The sequence below is a fragment of the Notolepis coatsorum genome, assembly GCF_963971535.1.
Source record: "Notolepis coatsorum genome assembly, chromosome: 5".
Lineage (NCBI taxonomy): Eukaryota > Metazoa > Chordata > Actinopteri > Aulopiformes > Paralepididae > Notolepis > Notolepis coatsorum.
In genome coordinates this window covers 79,277,374-79,297,597 of record NC_140169.1, presented here as the reverse complement: position 1 = coordinate 79,297,597, position 20,224 = coordinate 79,277,374, and the positions used below count along the sequence as shown (strand labels likewise).

The 20,224-nt window shown below is 43.1% G+C and overlaps 1 protein-coding gene across 1 annotated transcript in view; it reads right to left on the bottom strand.

Annotated features, from left to right (window-relative positions):
* The window catches only part of mtmr9 (myotubularin related protein 9), a 76,088-nt gene that overhangs the window by 34,930 nt on the left and 20,934 nt on the right, over positions 1-20,224 (bottom strand). Inside the window, exons 6-8 of the mRNA XM_084313980.1 lie at positions 4,315-4,532; positions 3,287-3,448; positions 1,900-2,041 (exon numbers count right to left, since the gene is read on the bottom strand). Coding sequence (XP_084170106.1) covers positions 1,900-2,041; positions 3,287-3,448; positions 4,315-4,532 — 522 coding nt within the window. The remainder of the gene's footprint in view (positions 1-1,899; positions 2,042-3,286; positions 3,449-4,314; positions 4,533-20,224) is intronic.

Here is a 20,224-nt window from a genome sequence, read left to right as displayed (position 1 = left end):
CCCCATGCCACATACCTGTACCTCCCCCATGCCACATACCTGTACCTCCCCCATGCCACATACCTGTACCTCCCCCCATGCCACATACCTGTTACCTCCCCCATACCACATACCTGTACCTCCCCCATGCCACATACCTGTACCTCCCCCCATGCCACATACCTGTTACCTCCCCCATACCACATACCTGTACCTCCCCCCATGCCACATACCTGTACCTCCCCCCATGCCACATACCTGTACCTCCCCCATGCCACATACCTGTACCTCCCCCCATGCCACATACCTGTACCTCCCCCATACCACATACCTGTACCTCCCCCATGCCACATACCTGTACCTCCCCCATGCCACATACCTGTACCTCCCCCATACCACATACCTGTACCTCCCCCATGCCACATACCTGTACCTCCCCCCATGCCACATACCTGTACCTCCCCCCATGCCACATACCTGTACCTCCCCCATGCCACATACCTGTACCTCCCCCATGCCACATACCTGTACCTCCCCCATGCCACATACCTGTACCTCCCCCCATGCCACATACCTGTACCTCCCCCCATGCCACATACCTGTACCTCCCCCCATGCCACATACCTGTACCTCCCCCCATGCCACATACCTGTACCTCCCCCCATGCCACATACCTGTACCTCCCCCATACCACATACCTGTACCTCCCCCCATGCCACATACCTGTACCTCCCCCATGCCACATACCTGTACCTCCCCCCATGCCACATACCTGTACCTCCCCCATGCCACATACCTGTACCTCCCCCCATGCCACATACCTGTACCTCCCCCATGCCACATACCTGTACCTCCCCCCATGCCACATACCTGTACCTCCCCCCATGCCACATACCTGTACCTCCCCCCATGCCACATACCTGTACCTCCCCCCATGCCACATACCTGTACCTCCCCCCATGCCACATACCTGTACCTCCCCCATGCCACATACCTGTACCTCCCCCCATGCCACATACCTGTACCTCCCCCCATGCCACATACCTGTACCTCCCCCCATGCCACATACCTGTACCTCCCCCCATGCCACATACCTGTACCTCCCCCCATGCCACATACCTGTACCTCCCCCCATGCCACATACCTGTACCTCCCCCCATGCCACATACCTGTACCTCCCCCATGCCACATACCTGTACCTCCCCCAATGCCACATACCTGTACCTCCCCCCATGCCACATACCTGTACCTCCCCCCATGCCACATACCTGTACCTCCCCCCATGCCACATACCTGTACCTCCCCCCATGCCACATACCTGTACCTCCCCCCATGCCACATACCTGTACCTCCCCCATGCCACATACCTGTACCTCCCCCCATGCCACATACCTGTACCTCCCCCCATGCCACATACCTGTACCTCCCCCCATGCCACATACCTGTACCTCCCCCCATGCCACATACCTGTACCTCCCCCCATGCCACATACCTGTTACCTCCCCCCATGCCACATACCTGTACCTCCCCCCATACCACATACCTGTACCTCCCCCCATGCCACATACCTGTACCTCCCCCCATGCCACATACCTGTACCTCCCCCATGCCACATACCTGTACCTCCCCCCATGCCACATACCTGTACCTCCCCCCATGCCACATACCTGTACCTCCCCCCATGCCACATACCTGTACCTCCCCCATGCCACATACCTGTACCTCCCCCCATGCCACATACCTGTACCTCCCCCCATGCCACATACCTGTACCTCCCCCCATGCCACATACCTGTACCTCCCCCCATGCCACATAACTGTACCTCCCCCCATGCCACATACCTGTACCTCCCCCATGCCACTATGACGCCTGCATTTCCCCAAAGGGATCATTAAAAGGAACATCTCATCTAAAACTGACCTGAAGCCACTCGCGCTCCACCAGGGCCTGGAAGCCTCGGACGGTCCTGCAGGCCGGGTCCAGGATGATCTGGGCCAGGGAGGTGACCTGTAGGGTGGAGTCCGTCCCCTCCGTGCCGTGGACCAGCACCGACGCTACCTCCCTGAAAACACAACACACACAGTCTTATGGACCAGCACCGACGCTACCTCCCTGAAAACACACAACACACAGTCTTATGGACCAGCACCGACGCTACCTCCCTGAAAACACACAACACACACAGTCTTATGGACCAGCAGCACCGACGCTACCTCCCTGAAAACACAACACACACAGTCTTATGGACCAGCAGCACCGACGCTACCTCCCTGAAAACACAACACACAGTCTTATGGACCAGCAGCACCGACGCTACCTCCCTGAAAACACAACACACAGTCTTATGGACCAGCAGCACCGACGCTACCTCCCTGAAAACACAACACACAGTCTTATGGACCAGCAGCACCGACGCTACCTCCCTGAAAACACAACACATGAACACACACAGTCTTATCAGAATGAAAACAAGTTTGCCAGTGCCTTACAGGTCGGTGTTCAGTTAATTATATTGTTTACACGGTTTATTTTTTTCTCATATTTTTATATTCAGATACAATTGTATTGCCTATATTTATGTCTACTAGAGCTAGAAGCCATCCTGGAGAAGCCCTCCCACCCACTCTATGAGGAGCTCGCCAGAATGAAGAGGACGTTCAGCTGAAGACTCACCCCCCCCAGTTACTTCTGGATAATGACAGTCCATTTTATTTTCCTTGTCGCCATGGTAACGGCTAACGCCAAAATCACTATTGGAATGTTTTCTACAGCAGCACGAGAAATAAGCCTAAAGAAATATGAATCAAACATTCATTTTGAAAGTTAGTTCTTCTCAGACAGAGTTGTTCACCACATTCAACCACCGTATTGAAACGGCACGTGGGAAGAATGAATCTTCAATTATTCGCTGATAATTATTACTAATGAAGCTTCGAAGCCCAAATGCCTAAAATGGTAATCGGCGGAAGCCCTAGAAATTGCCAATTTCTCACAATTTCAGTTGTGATCAGTTGTATCGACATCATCATATCCAAGCCTTGCTTCTTGATTCAGCGCATAGTCTGTCGAAATCCCCATTTACTAGTTAACCCTTTCACTAGCACACTACCAAACAGTTAACCCTTTCACTGCGACAATACAGAAGGTTAACCCTTTCACTGTCACATGACAAAAGGGTTAACCGTCTGTAGTGTGGTAGTGAAAGGTTAAGCTTCTGTAGCGTGGTAGGGAAAGGGTTAAACCCCTCCAAGAGATATTCCGTTTCCATGGCGACAGAGTGGTGGGCGTCCCGTCCCCCCTCGCTGACCTGTCGATGCACTGCGCGGCCAGGCAGGCGGTGGTGAGGATCTCCTTGACGTGGGTCTGCCAGTTGGAGGCCTCCAGTTTGCTGAGCCAGCGGTCCATGCTGTGGGACTGGTCGTTACACGCCTCCACCAGCTTGACCAGACTGTCCTGGAGGACGTTAGACCTAAAGAACGCACAGAATGACGCAATATATTAAAAGAGATGGTAAACTATTAGCTGCGGTTAAATCTCGATGTAGTACCACCAGGCGGCCAGTAGAGGGCAGCAAAGACACCAAGTACTTTTTAAGTACTGAAATCAGTACAGTTACTTCCGGATAATGACAACAGTCATTTTCTTTTTGCAAAGCTTAGCTTTATACTTTAGACTTATAGCACATGCATGAGCCTGGTCTCTTTTGAAAGATAACATTCTGAAGTTACTCATGCAAAAAAGGAAAATCACTTTTAGTGCTAATGAAATAGAGTAACAGCAGAGGTTTGAACTTGAGTTGAACTTGTGTAATCACATTTTTCTTTAGTGGTTGCCAGATTCCAGATTCCATTATTCCAGCATAGAGGTATGAGCTGGAAAACACTGCGGTTCCATAGCCTGAAGGCTCATGTAGTACAGGTCCAAATTTGATATAAATCTGTTCAGACATAAAACAGTGTCCCAAAGAAATAAGTTCCAAAATGCTCCGTGGCCATCCACCACCACCACCGTGCGTTCTGAAGTCCGAGTCACAACTAATTTTGGCTCATCAACTTTCACATACTTCCACGTGGGGTATCGTTGGAAGCGGACACTCGTTGGCTACAGCGCTGACCAATCATTTTCAGCTGTGATTGGTCAGTTCTCGAGCGTATACAGTCCGACGTGGTCATTTGACGCACGGCCTGTAAAAAGACTATCGATTGATCTATTTGTGCAACGTTAAATAAATCTGATCGGGGTTAACAGGGTAAGAAATTATAGAATTATCCTTTAAGAAAGAGGGTCCCACTCATAGAATTAAAATCTGTGTTCAAATTCAACGGTCCAGCCCACCTCTCAATAGCCTTGTGGATCCTCTTCCACTGCGGGTAGTTGGCCTCGGACTCCAAGCCTCCACCACGGGCCTTGGCCTGCTGGGCCAGGTTGATGGTTCGCGTGTCGATGATGTAGCCACGTTTTCCCGGCCTCAGTGTGGCATTGATGAGCTTTTCATCCTCCTTGCAACGCCGCCCGTTGGTGCCCGTCAGGGGCTGTCCGGATCGCATCATCACCTAAGGACAGGGTTAAGAGGGTTTCTCAGTAGGGGGCGACTGGGGAGAGTCGAGTTAAGGAACATGCCGACATTATGGGAAACGTGGTTACCATCTTCTACAGAGTCAGACCAGAAGATAGATGCCAATTAACTCTGTGTGTTCAGTAGAAAACTATCCAGCTGGAAGCTAGTCTAGCGCAAATGAATGAAAGCGGATATGGACCTAGGTGTGTTTTTGTATTAGGCTAGCTGGTCCGTATCCCCTTCCGTCGACACAGGCACACAAACACCACATATCGTAGCCATTCTAGAGATGCCCATTCTAAGCACCTAGAAATCCTAATAAATGGAGGAAAAATAATATGATATATATAGTGCTGAAAATATACACTTTGACTGCCGTTTTGATAGGGTTAGGGTATTTTCTCTTGGCCACATTTGAAAAAGAAAACGCAACATTAATGAACACTGACTGTATTGATCCATTTATAGCGTGAAATACATCTCGGCCCGATATCCGGGCCCGTCAGGCTTAAGGGGTTAATATTAGGGATGTCCAATATTATCGGCCTACCGATATTGGCATTAAAATGTGATATCGGAAAATATCTGTATCGGTTTTTAATTTTTTTTTAATAACATTTCTTTTGTATTTTATTTTTTTATTATTTTTTAAACAAACACATAAACAAACATGACAACACAAGATTAGATATACAAGCATTAATTAACAGTGCACATCCAATGAAATCACCCTTTAGATAAATGTCTTATACAAGATATACCCCTAATACCTGCTATCTACATATCTGCTACATATGCTCTAGCTCGTACCCCCCCCACCCTGGACCCCCCAATGGATAATCCATCCATTATCATTCGCTCCTAACCAGACCCTACCATTATATGCTAGCTTTTATTCTCTCCACCACTTCTAACCACATTGACATTTTGGATTCATTGAGACCCAAAATTCTTGCTGTAGATATTTCTAGATAAATCACATCGAGATATGTAAGAATCCAGACCTTCCGGCACATTTTTTCAGGTTGAAACCATCGTGATGCTATCAGCTTTTTAGCCACTGTGATACCAGATAAAACCAATCTCTTTAGCTGTATAGATACTGCACACTCAAAAACATCATTCAGCAGTAATACAGAGGGGTGTACAGGTATATTCAGAGTTAAGAGATTTGATAATTGCTGGGTAACTTTTTTCCAGAATATCTCAACTGGGGCAGTCCCAGTACATGTGCATAAATGTCCCCTCGTCCCCATTTGTACATAAGGAGCATTTGGAGTCTTGTTTTAGACCCATTCTGTTCAGTCTTATAGGAGTCAAGTATGTCCTATGAATATAGTTAAGATTGATTTGTTGATGGTCCGGGTTCCTTGATGCAAGTCGAACATTTGCCCAGGCTTCTTGCCAATCAAAATCTGGTGTACAATTGGTATCCTTAATGGAACACTGTGAGCCTTCAAACATAACAATAACTGTGCGTAAAAAGAATATGTGGAGCCGGTGAGATACATTTTTTTGTGTATTTCATCATAACTACAAATACTCTGTTTGTTGAAAACATCTCCTAATGTATGTATGCCTTGCTTTTCCCATCTAGGGAATCTTATAGGTCGTTTTCCAAACAGGAGTGCATTGTTATTGAATAAGGGAGTATGATTATGCCATTTATGTGGGTTCGAATATTTTTTGGAGGGGGTAACGGTAGCATTGAGCTAATGAAGTTGATTCTAGGTAGGACATCCATCTTAACTATTGAAACCCGTGCCTGTACTGAGTTTTTAAGTTTTGACCACCCGTCAAAGTCGTATTTTATTTTATTTTGGATTTCTATGTAATTGTGTTTCACCGTTTGGCTTATGGTAGGGAATACTTCAACTCCCAAACATCTAAAGTGTTTAACCATTGGTATTTCTTCTGGAAGACTTGTATTTTTTGCAGGGGCGTTCAGTGGAAGGAAAGCCGACTTTGGCCAATTTATCTTAAATCCCGATAGGTCGCCAAAGTCATCAATCAACTTGAGAAGATGAGGCATTGCGGTGTTAGGGTTTTGCATGAACAGTATTACGTCGTCCGCATATAAACTAATTTTGTGTTGTGTGCCCTTGATTACGATTGGTTCTATGAGTTGGGATTGTCTTATATATTGTGCTAAAGGTTCTAGTGATAAATCGAATAGTCCGGGACTAAGAGGGCAACCCTGTCTAGAAGAGCGTGATACCGGAAAGATTTCGGAGGTGATTATACCTGTTGTAATCATGGCCGATGGGTCTTTGTATAATACTTTAATCATATCAATGAATCCTTTTCCTAACCCCATCCTTTCTAATACTGCCCATAGATACGACCATTCCAACCTATCAAAAGCTTTCATTGCATCCAGGGACAGCATCGCCTTAGGTGTGGTGTCGTCCTTGCTGGCATCTAGTACGTATAGTAGTTGTCTTATGTTATCAGTGATCAAGCGGCCTCTTATGAAGCCAGTTTGATCCGGATGAACTAAAGACGTCATATGCTTTTGAAGTCTGATGGCTAATACCTTAGAGTACAGTTTGATATCGGTTCCGAGGAGGCTTAAGGGTCTGTAACTACCGCACTCTGTGGGGTCTTTGTCTTTTTTAAGGACTGTTATGAGTGCAATATTGTCGTTCTTATGAAATTTCCCCTCCTTGATTGAGTATAAAATCATATTAAGTAATAGGGGTCCAATTATGTCCCAGCATGAGAGGTACATTTCTGGCGGGATACCGTCTCTTCCAGGAGCCCTACCACTTTGCATTTCGGATATGGCCTTCCTGAGTTCCTCTAGTGTGATAGGTGTTTCTAACTGTTTAGCGTCATCCTCTGAAAGTTTGGAGAGGTTAATTTGATTAAGATATGTGTCCATTTTGTTTTGATCGAAGGTCGTTTCTGATTTATACAAGTTGGAGTAGAACTCTTTGAATGTCGCGTTTATTTTTTTGGTGTCTGTTACAAGTCCTTGTTGTGCTTTAATGGTAGTTATATCTGCACATTTTGCGTTAACTCTTAATCGCATAGCTAGTAGGTGACTTGGTTTGGAACCTTGAGAGTAATGCTATTGTCTTGTGCTACGTATTTGTACTTCAGATTGTTGTTTATAAATGGCGTTAATCTCTATTTTTAGTAAATTAACTTGAGATTCCAGTCGAATCGAGTCGTTGTATTGTAAAGAAGTAAATAACGTAGAGTAAAGCGTTTCCAGTTCCGCCAGTTTTGAGCATCGATTCTTGCATATTTGAGGAAAAGCTATCAGTGAAATCCTTGATCATTCCCTTTACCGACATCCATAATATTCTAGGGTCCGGCACCGATTTCACATTCTCTAGTAGGAATACTGAAAGAGCTTCTTTGAGTTGTGTAATGAATTCCTTGTTATTCAGCAGTGTCGTGTTAAATCGCCATCTTGGGGCTCGGGATTATAGTATACCAAATGATCCTTTTAGGAGTAAATAACAGTGATCTGATAATGCATTGGGTACCATCTCCACTTCATAGTTATCAAATAGTCTCGGGGTTGCGAAAACATAATCTATTCTGGAAAGTGTTTTATGTCTTACTGATCGACAGGAGTACTTCCGGGTCGTGGGGTTGAGTGATCGCCATAGATCATTTACACCTGTATTCTTCGACCAATCCTTTAACGCATTAGATGCATTTTTTTGTTCGTTGGAAAAGTTGGGATAAGATTTATCCAACCCAGGATCCCAAATGGCATTAAAATCCGCACCAATTATAAATGAGTATTCTGGAAGGTCTAACATTTTCCTAGTGAGTGCAGTGTAGAAATTAGTTTCGTATAGATTTGGGGCATATACCGCTACCAACGCTATTTTCCTATTCTTATGTATAATCTTAGCTATGGTTATCCGACCATCTGCATCAGACCATACTCCCTTCAATTCAATATTCAATTTCCGTTTCACGACTATAGCAACTCGATCCAAAGGAAGAGTGACTAATGTTATGGTATGTGTTGTCCGCTAACGTAGCTTTGTCTCCCACTAAAATGTGCGTTTCGCTTGAGAGCCACATCAACCTGTTTGTTTTTCATCAATGTGAGCATGCTTTTGCGTTTATGTTGATTATTTATTCCACCAGTATTCCAGATCATTATATTCAAACTAGCCATAATCTATACATATTGATTTGTATTTGTTGGTAATACTTTTGGAGTGCGAATTCACAATGGATTTACATCCCACTGTTGAGGTCCCGTTGAGAGCCGAGCATAAAAACATACATATATACAAATAAACCCCTGATCCCCCCTCCCTTACAGAGTCGTACAAGGTACCTATTTGATACCTCCTTCGCGTACAACTTCTTCCTTTCCTGCACCTCCGGTCAGCCCAGAATGAGCAATTTATCCTAAGCTTTCCTATGTATACCATAGAATCTATACTTTTAATTCTAATTTAATAGAATGTCACCTGTGACCAAGCCTCTCTCCCGTTAATGTAATTAAACAAAATGAAAAATATACCTCAATTAGTATACTCATTTAAATTTTTTTTTTTTTTTTTTTTAAACCTTCTACTAACATTTATTGGTTAGAACATTTCAGAATAAAGAAATAAAGAATAAGAAATAATGATGTTTAGAATTAGATATCGAAACCCATATAATCCGGGAATATCTACTTAATTTTTTTTTTTTTTTAAATAACTTTGAATGTTTACACATCTAAACGACAAGGAGATTTTAAAATACTTGTATGCAGATCGTCCCCAGTCATGAGTGATCATTAATCTGCTATGGTGGTCATTGTTCTTCACATCTATTTCATGACCAAGTCTCATATCGTTGTTATTTCCCGGGGCCATCATTGAAAAAGGCATTGTATTCCAGAGTGCTGTCAGCCGCTCATGACTTGCAGATTGTTGTTATAATGTTCCAGTACATTCTTCGTGCCATAGAACAATAACAATCCAGTGTATTCCAGAATATTCCATTATGACTCATAGCCTTCAAGGAAAAAAAGGGAATAGAAAATTCTAGAATGTTCCAAAATAGTCGGTATCAATCATGACCTGCATATTACCATGAATCTATATATATATATATATGGTGTTTAGCGTTTTATATCAAATTACTTATCCCTCAATGTTGTCAAAAGCTTGTATGATGCCGTTTTTGATGTCCATACAATTGCAAAGTTATCCATGAAAGATGAATCTTGTCATCCACTTTTTATATTCTTCATGTAGTCTTCTGCCGCCTCAAGCGAACGTAGCACGAATCTCCTTCCCTCCCCCTCCACAATGGAAAGAATGGCTGGATACCGTAGAATGGGGTGGAGACCTTTCTCATATAGACAATGTACTACATCCTTGTAGCGGCCCCGTAGAGTTATGGCATCTTTGCACATGTCCTCATAGAACCACACTTTCCCTTTGTATATCAGTTTTCCCCATTTCTTGTGTGATTCCCTGATAATCATGTCTCTTGTTACAGTTTCCCGTAAACTAGCAATGATCACTCTTTCCTTGTTGTTGTTGTTGTAGTTTACGGTAGGGCTGGGCGATATGGAAAAAAATCATATTGCGATAACGATATGATAATGTTATCATATTTCTCGATATCGATAATTATCGAATTGTTATAATTAGACGACTACTATACGTACTAGATGCCAGCAAGGACGACACCACACCTAAGGCGATGCTGTCCCTGGATGCAATGAAAGGTTTTGATAGGTTGGAATGGTCATATCTATGGGCAGTATTAGAAAGGATGGGGTTAGGAAAAGGATTCATTGATATGATTAAAGTATTATACAAAGACCCATCGGCCATGATTACAACAGGTATAATCACCTCCGAAATCTTTCCGGTATCACGCTCTTCTAGACAGGGTTGCCCTTAGTCCCGGACTATTCGATTTATCACTAGAACCTTTAGCACAATATATAAGACAATCCCAACTCATAGAACCAATCGTAATCAAGGGCACACAACACAAAATTAGTTTATATGCGGACGACGTAATACTGTTCATGCAAAACCGACAAGGTTAATGATATCGCTAGAGCTGTGGAGAGAGCCGAAGCTAATGCTATCGCATTTACCGTAATTCCTCTAATAGTAACCCCGGCTTGTATTTGTTTCAACTGTAGCGGGTACCAGGCTTGTATTAGGAGGAGGCCTGTATAAGAGGGAGGCCTATATTTCAAATTTTCAAACGGATCATAATGAATAAATCAACATTTTGTGTCAGTTTGAACCCAGTAAAATGTACTGGGTTCATTTATTGAAACCAAGTACTGTATGAAATAGTAAACAGTGCAATTACAGGTGGTCACTGGTCATTTCAACGTTTTCAAAGTGAAATCAAGTAACTAGCTCAGTATGCAGCTCAGTATATTAGTAACCCGGCTTGTATTAGGAGGCCGGCTTATAATTGCTTAGCTCAAGAGCGCACCCGGCCATTAATAGAGACCCGGCTTGTATTTGAGACCCGGTTACTATTAGAGGAATTACGGTAAGTTAGCTATAGAGGCTAAACTTGTTGACATCAATGCACAGGCTGTAGTACAATCCGATCGCATAACGGCGGTTGCAAATACTGTGAACGAATACTCACTGAAACAAGAGGAGAAGAATAAGGAACTATTTGAGACTATCGCCGTAGTATCGAAGGAGACTCAACTGGGAGACAAACGGCTTTGGCAGATGATCCAGGACAACAAGGAGGAAAACTTGGTCAAACTGCTCGAAATCGAACGTCACGCCCGCAGATTTAACCTCCGTATAGTGGGTTTGGATGAATCAGTCGATTGCACAGATGCCAAGTTTGCTGCAGTGCTAGTCGAAATTCTAGGTCCTGAAATCCTACCTACGGAACAGATAGTGGACAAACGCTACAGAATTGGCACCGTAAACTAGGGCTGGGCGATATAACGATAAATATCGCGATATATTTTAATAATCGATATTGAATATCGAAATTAAAAATATTTTTTTTTTTTTTTTTTGTGACCTGCAACAGGTCAGTTTTAAAACCAGAGACAGTGGACAGACATGTCTTTCTTGCCTGCAACTTAAAGTAATGCGCCAAAAGATCGAAAATAAACTAGCAGAGCCAGAACTGTTCAACTCCCCTGGAGCCACAGCCAGCAGAGAAGCCGGTTTACTTTAGCTTTTAAACCAGCTGCAGCCTGAGAACTGGAGTGTGAGGGGATGTAACACTAAAGATGGCGGCAATGACAAAGAATTGCTGCAAAATAAACATACATCTGTTGTTAAAAAATAATTATCGAATTGTTATAATTTTTTGTATGTTTATTTTGCAGCAATTCTTTGTCATTGCCGCCATCTTTAGTGTTACATCCCCTCACACTCCAGTTCTCAGGCTGCAGCTGGTTTAAAAGCTAAAGTAAACCGGCTTCTCTGCTGGCTGTGGCTCCAGGGGAGTTGAACAGTTCTGGCTCTGCTAGTTTATTTTCGATCTTTTGGCGCTTTTTTGGTGGACAAACCACAGCACATGTGCACTGTGACTCGTGACTGGAGACTAGTTCTGCTAGCACACATAGCCTACTGTGTACAGACGGTTTCAAACTGTATTTTAAATTAGAAAGCAAACAAAATAAATGGACAAGAGAAAAATAAATCTCAATTTGGTCAGTATTGTCATTTGGACAAGCAAAGCCATTACTTTAAGTTGCAGGCAAGAAAGACATGTCTGTCCACTGTCTCTGGTTTTAAAACTGCCCTGTTGCAGGTCACAAAAAAAACGATTATTTTTTATTTCGATATTCGATATCGATTATTAAAAAATATCACGATATTTATCGTTATCGTTATATCGCCCAGCCCTAGTTTACGGTGCCAATTCTGTAGCGTTTGTCCACTATCTGTTCCGTAGGTAGGATTTCAGGACCTAGAATTTCGACTAGCACTGCAGCAAACTTGGCATCTGTGCAATCGACTGATTCATCCAAACCCACTATACGGAGGTTAAATCTGCGGGCGTGACGTTAGATTTCGAGCAGTTTGACCAAGTTTTCCTCCTTGTTGTCCTGGATCATCTGCCAAAGCCGTTTGTCTCCCAGTTGAGTCTCCTTCGATACTACGGCGATAGTCTCAAATAGTTCCTTATTCTTCTCCTCTTGTTTCAGTGAGTATTCGTTCACAGTATTTGCAACCGCCGTTATGCGATCGGATTGTACTACAGCCTGTGCATTGATGTCAACAAGTTTAGCCTCTATAGCTAACTTAAATGCAATAGCATTAGCTTCGGCTCTCTCCACAGCTCTAGCGATATCATTAACCTTGTCGGTTAAGATCTTTATCATAGCTGTCAGCGTTTTGAAGTCGGGTGAAGTACTCTCCATGACTGTCTCGGCTGAGGTCATAGGAATGTTGGAATCCATGCGATTGTCAGGCTTTTTGTTCTCAGTAGCGTCTGCCTTTCCCTTCCCTGTGGAGCGTGTCACCGCACCGTCTACCGTTGGAGTATCTGCTTCATGGCTTTTTGTGTTATCTTTCTTTCCTGGCATGCTGCGTTTACTGTTAGTTGAAGGTCTTAGTTAATATATACGTCGAGGTTTAAACACATTAGTGTTGTATAAAGTAGGTTTTTAAGCGAAATTAACAAAAACTGGAGCGGAGCTTGTGACAAATGCGACTGTCACATACTGTCGTCAAACCGGAAGTTTTGAAGTTTTAATAACATTTCTATAACCTTTATTTACCCAGGCAAGCAAGTAAGAACAAATTCTGATTTTATTTATTGTCAAAAGTATGCATAATGTTATGTTAATTCCACAACAAGACATATGTAATGTTAATTACCTGAAATTATTCTATTTTTGGGGGGGGGGGAACCCTGCATATATCGGTATCGGTTGATATCGGTATCAGAAATTAAGAGTTGGACAATATCGGTATATGTAAAAAAGCCAATATCGAGCATCCCTAGTTAATATATAATAAAAAGATAATAATATAAACTCGAGCTTCCGGTATAGGATGTGGTAGACGTGTTTCTCCACGCTGCAACTCCCCAACTTTACAAACCTATGCTAAAAAGCCTCATTGATACTTTATTATTATTTTTTTTTTTTACTTTCTTTCTTCGGATATTTTGCTACTAATGAATTTTTGGCTGTGACAGGCATAATGGCATCGAAATGGCCAAAGAACAAGGACACTAGGGACGCGGATCTACCATTCACAAACGACGAGCCGACGGATTTGACGAGCATTGCCATACAAATTCAGAACCTCACGCTCGAATTCAGAGTCTCCGCCGCCTCGGCCGACTCCAAACTAGATAACCTCCAGTTATCCGTGGCTGACCATGCCAAGCGTCTGACATCCTTGGAGGATGGACTTAATACATGGTCCGATAGGATGGTGAGCTTAGAGGCTAGGTGTTTGACTCTGGAGGAGAGCAACGCCAAACTGAAGAACAAGCTTATCGATGTTGAGTCGCGTGGCCGTCGGTCAAACAAACATAGGGCTAGACGAGTCTATCCAAAGCGACCGACCCAATGATTTTTTTGCCGAGGTGCTGGTGGAAATTCTGGGCAAGGAAGTGCTTGCTACACCACCCGAACTTGATCGCTGCCACAGGGCGCTGACGGCCAGACCAGCCCCTGGCTCCAGGCCCCGGGCGGTGATCGCCTGCCTACACCGCTTCAGAACCAAGGAGATTATTATTCGGGAGGCTCGGAAGAGGAGAGGTTCGCTGACCTACAGGGGGAAACCTGTGCTAATCTTCGAGGACTACTGCCCCGAAGTGTTGGAACAACGCTCCCGCTACCGAGATGTTATGGGATCCCTCTACCAGCAGGGATATAAACCATCCTTATGGTACCCAGCGAGACTCTTCATCAAAGACAAAGACGGCGCAAAAAGACATCTTGCTTCACCTAAGGAAGCTACAGACTTTCTGAAGAAACAACACACATCGACTCCAGCAGAGTGAAACTTTGGGTAACACACCGAGCACCACGACTCTATAGTTATATCTCCGTGCTTTCATCCTTAGACGGCTAAAGTTGGGACATATGTCGCCGGGGAGCCTCTTCTCTCATTTAATTTTTTTTTCTTTTTTGCTCGTTTTGTTTACAACGTTATATGGATAATTGTATCTGCTATTTGCCGTGGTACTAGCGCTATGCTCTCCGTTCCAAGTAAATTGTACATTTGTATTTACTCTGAGCTATGCTTATCGATATTATTTAAATTTTGTATTGCTTTTGTGCATGACACGGTTTATCCTACCCATGTCTACTTTGGGTAACACACTAAACATCACGACTGTCTGTCTATCTCCGTGCTTAGATGGGTGATGTTGGGACATTGTGTGTCGCTCGGGAACATCGCCCGTATTATTATTTTTGTTTTGTTTTGTTTATTTATAATAGTTTCCACTGCAAATCGTGCATTTTGTTTACTCTAAGCTATGCTTATCGATATGATTTCTATTTTGTATTGCTCCTGTGCGTGACGCGGATTTATCGTCTTGTTTATCATGGAGGTATATATATATCTATGATATTTATGACCGTCGCCGAGTTGCTCCTGCTTACTTATTTCATGAATGGGGGTCTTGTAATTTCATTGGCCATGCTCTTTCACTATAGTTAAACGTCACGCCCAGCACCTGGCTGCGTCGGTGACCAGACGCGTCACTATCTGCTCATTTACATGTTGAACTCTGAACTCGCTGTGATGGCGGACGAACTCATGCACATCGCCCCCACCCGGTGCGGCAAACTAATTGCACTACCCCCAAACTGCAGGCAAAGGTTTGATTGATTGGTTGGAGGTTTTGCTGGCGGTTTGCAGAGTGGGTACAATGCAGTATGGCCCAATGGTTGTTGATGGGATGCAGAACAGATAAGGACTGGTCTTGTTTACATCAGGGCCCCCCTTTTTCTTTTTCTTTTTCTTTTTCAATCTTAATTCATAATATTTGTTACATGCAGATATATAGTGCTGTGGCAACCATACATTTATGACATACAGGAGAATACATACATTTGAGGGGGAGGAAACTGTACATTGGCAGGTACCCTCTGCTCTGAGTTTTAAGAGCATACTTTAAGAAATAACAGACTAATAGTCAATGTTGCGCCCTCCCCAGTTTGCAGGATGTGCTGCCCATTGGTTATCATTCAGTTGTGGGTGTGTGTGTCGACTTGTTTAAACTTAATTAAACCACTACGGTTTAACAATAATGATAATAATTATTATTATTGATATTATTATTATTATTATTATTATTATTATTATTATTATTATTATTATTATTATTATTATTATTATTATTATTATTATTATTATTATTATTATTATTTTTTCTCCTCTCTACCTTTTAGAGGCATTTAATTATACTTTTTTTTGTTACTGTTGTGGGAGCGTGGCGTGTAGCCACTGAGAAGGAAGTCTGCTTTTTACCTGGCTGTTTGCATTTTAGTTTGCAGACGACCAGGTGGGATGCAGCTTAATCTCCGGATAGGAGAAGTTATAGTAGTGGGGGGGAGGGGGGAGGGAATGGGGGATTGTGTTTTTTGTTTTTCTTTTCAGTCGACTCGCTCTGTTTTATTTTTGTTTTCACGCTCACGCTCGGTACTCAATGGAACCTTAACAAGTGAATATGTATCTATTATAGTTTTCTACTCCAAACGAATTACATTCAACCAGACTGCATCCCTTTTAGACTATGGCTAATTTGAATATCCTGATCTGGAATACAGGGGGTCTCAATATACCACATAAACGCACAATTGTACTAACGTGGCTAAAGAGGAAGCAAGTGGATCTGGCTTTGCTGAGTGAAACTCATCTTTTATTGGCGGATAATGCAAAATTGGCAAATAAATTTTATCATAACATAAGTTCTTCTTCTTTTGGCACCAAGACCCGAGGGGTAGCCATAGTGGCGAAGAAAAATTTGAATATTAAACTGTTAGATGTGTGGTCTGATGCAAATGGTCGAATCACTATTGCTAAAATAGAATGCTCTAACCGGAAAATTGCGCTGATTTCTGCATACGCCCCTAATTTGTATGACGCTAACTTTTATGCTGCACTAACTTCAGCTATGTTGAAACTACCTGATTACTCTTTAATAGTAGGAGCTGATTTTAATGCAGTTTGGGATCCATTGATCGATAGATCCAATCACACGGAAAACTCTGATCAGAAGCAAGCTACCACAGCCCTACAGGCCTGGTCTAAGGACACAGGGGTAATTGATATGTGGCGTTTGCTCAACCCATCTGCGAGGGATTACTCCTTCTTCTCGTCGAGACATAAGACCTCTTCCAGAATTGATTATGTTTTTTCTTCCCCACATCTCTTTGATAGCTTTGATGTTGACTTAGTGCCCATAGCACTCTCAGACCACAAAGGTATCCTCCTCAAAGGTTCACTCAGTAAAATAACATCCCGTGCCCCTAGATGGCGTTTTAACTCAACACTTCTGAAAAACGGAGAGTTTAACTTGCAATTTAAAGAGAAGCTCACTGAATTCCTACAGTTTAATGTTGGCTCTGTACAGGACCCCAGAATCCTATGGAATTCGGTTAAGGGATTTATCAGAAGTAACACTACTCTCTTTGCATCTAATCTCCGCAAGGGACGTCTCTCCAAGCTAGAGGAACTGGAAAAGCTTCAAGCCATGTTGATCTCTTCCTTGCAGCACAACTACTCTAATCGACTGGAGCTTCAAATTAAGGTAGTGAAAAAAGAGATTAACTCTATTTTAAGACAACAATCTGAATTTCAGATGCACAGAACAAGACAGCACTACTACTTTCACGCCTCCAGGCCTAGTCACCTATTAGCTATGAAGATACGTGCCAGTGAGCAATTTGCGGATATCCCTTCCATTAAGAACCAACAGGGGGAGGTAACCACCAACCCAAAAAAGATTAATGATACATTTCGTTGTTTTTATTCCAATCTGTACAAGTCAGAGGTGGTCTTTGATCATACCAAGCTGGAGGATTTTCTTGATCAAATCAATCTACCAGAGATCTCAGAAGATAGTGCTAGGTTGTTAGCTGCACCTATCACGCTGGTTGAACTTAGAGAGGCGATTGCGGATATGCAACGGGGCAAGGCTCCCGGATGGGACGGCATTCCACCGGAACTCTATCTTGCATTCTGGGATGTACTCGGCCCCTTATTACTCTCAATGATCTTACACTCAATCAAAGAGGGCAATTTTTCTAGAGATGTCAATATGGCGCTTATATCTGTTTTACTCAAGAAGGATAAGGACCCCACCGAATGTGGCAGCTACAGGCCCCTAAGTCTCCTCGGAGCCGATCTTAAGCTATATGCCAAGGTTCTAGCCACCAGACTTCAAAAGCACATGACATCTCTAGTTCACCCTGATCAGACCGGCTTCATAAGAGGCCGCCTGGTTACTGACAACATCAGACGGTTACTGCACGTGATCAATGCCAGCAAGGATATTGCAGCCCCTACAGCGGTCATATCCTTGGACGCAATGAAGGCATTTGACAGATTGGAGTGGTCTTAACGGGAAAGTTCTGTTCGCCACTCTTCTCTGTCTCGCGTTCTTCTAGACAGGGTTGTCCTCTTAGTCCCGGACTCTTCGCTTTATCCCTCGAACCCCTAGCTCAATACATAAGACAATCCCAAATTATGTCTCCTATTTCAATTCAGGGCACACATCATCATATTAGCTTATACGCAGATGATGTACTCCTGTTTATGCAAAATCCCTCCATCTCTCTACCTCATCTGCTCGGCGTGATAGATGAATTCGGCAGCCTGTCCGGCTTTAAGATCAACTGGCCAAAATCTGCTTTTCTTCCACTTAATGAGCCTGCGAAGGCTACCATCTTACCGGCAAACATGCTTATGGTGGAGCACTTTAAATGTCTCGGGATTGAAATATTCCCCACTATAGGCCAGACGGTAAGGTATAATTACTCCAGCTTGGGTGACAGGATTACGAATGACTTTAACAGATGGTCCAAATTAAAAAATTCATTACAGGCCCGTGCATCAATAATTAAAATGAATATTTTACCCAGAATTAACTTTATCAGCTCCATGCTCCCGTTACCTCCTCCTGTTGGTTACTGGCAGAAATTGCACTCTGCCTCGTATAAATTCGTTTGGAACAATAAACGCCCGCGCTTGAAGAGATCAACTGCCCAAAGGAGTAAACTCGATGGGGGCTTAGCATTTCCAGACTTTAAATATTATTTTCAGGCTTTCTCTCTGAGACCTTTGATCACTTGGTTTGATGCTCAAGCAGCTGTATCTTGGCGACCATTGGAGGAGAAGTTGGTGTCCCCATATAGACTTCAGGATATTGTGTATACCAACATATCAATTAAACAATGTAAATTAAGATTTGGCCCTTTAATCACACATGTGATCCAAACTTGGCGTGACACTCAGAAAGTGGGTACAAACCGCCATCAATGGCACACGCATTCCCCTCTATTTAATAACAATCTTCTCCTTATTGAACAACAACCTATTAGGTACCCTAGATGGGAAAAGAAAGGTATCCACACATTGGGGGATATCTTTGATAACTCTGGCCTCCGATCTTTCCAGGATATATCCAACGGATATGATCTCCCCGGAACCTCCTTTTTCTTTTATTTACAAATAAGAGCAGCTCTGAAGGCTCATGGCGTGCCATGGGATGCTCCACTAGTGCATCACCGCTTTCACAAGTTCTTTTATGACAAGGAGACATCGAGAGGCTTTGTCTCTGACTTTTATCGCCATTTACTCATGACCTCGTATAAAGAGCTCCCCCTGGATACGATTTGGAGAAAGGATGTTCCGGAGTTGGATGTAGATTTTGATTGGGATGCAGTCTGGGAAAATGTTCGGTTATCCTCACACAACCCAGATCACCAACAGATTCATCTGAATTTTATTCACAGGACTTATTTAACCCCTAGACGATTGAATTCAATGGGTCTCAGACCTGACTCTCTGTGTACCTTGTGTCCAAGTGGCGCCACAGGTACATTTATGCATATGTACTGGGAATGCCCTCCTGTTGTGATTTTTTGGGAAAATGTTACATATCAGCTCTCAGACATTTTCTCTCTAACCATACCTGTATCTCCTTCTGTACTATTACTGAATGATCTCTCTAAATTACCGACCTCTATACAGGTGAAAAAACTAATTTTGGCCGGCCTCACAGCCGCAAAAAAATTGATTGCCTCACGTTGGTTTCATCCAGATAGACTCTGTCCAAAGGTATGGTTTCTCACCTACCTTGACGTGATCTATTTGGAGATATCCACGGCACGTGTTATAGGGGTTAGGGAATCTGATATCGTAATTTGGTTGGCTACAGTGGCAAAGTTGAGGGAACGCATATAAGTTTGGAAATGTTTGTTTAGATTCTTGTTTTTTTTTTTTTTTTTTTTTTTGCTGAGTATTGTGATGTATTATGAGTGTGACTCATGTTGAGGTCCTGGGGTGAGCGGGGGGAGGGGGGGGGGGGGGAAGAGAACGAGCGAGTGTCCATGTTAGGATGATCACTGTACAGTTGTATCAGTAGTTGTCTTGTCATGTGGTGTTGAGTAAGTCTTTTTATGTATTGTTGTTGTTGTATTGTGATATGTTTTGTTTCATGTTGGAAAAAAGAAAAGAAAATAAAAATATTTGATCAAAAAAAAATAATATAAACTCAATTTCCCAT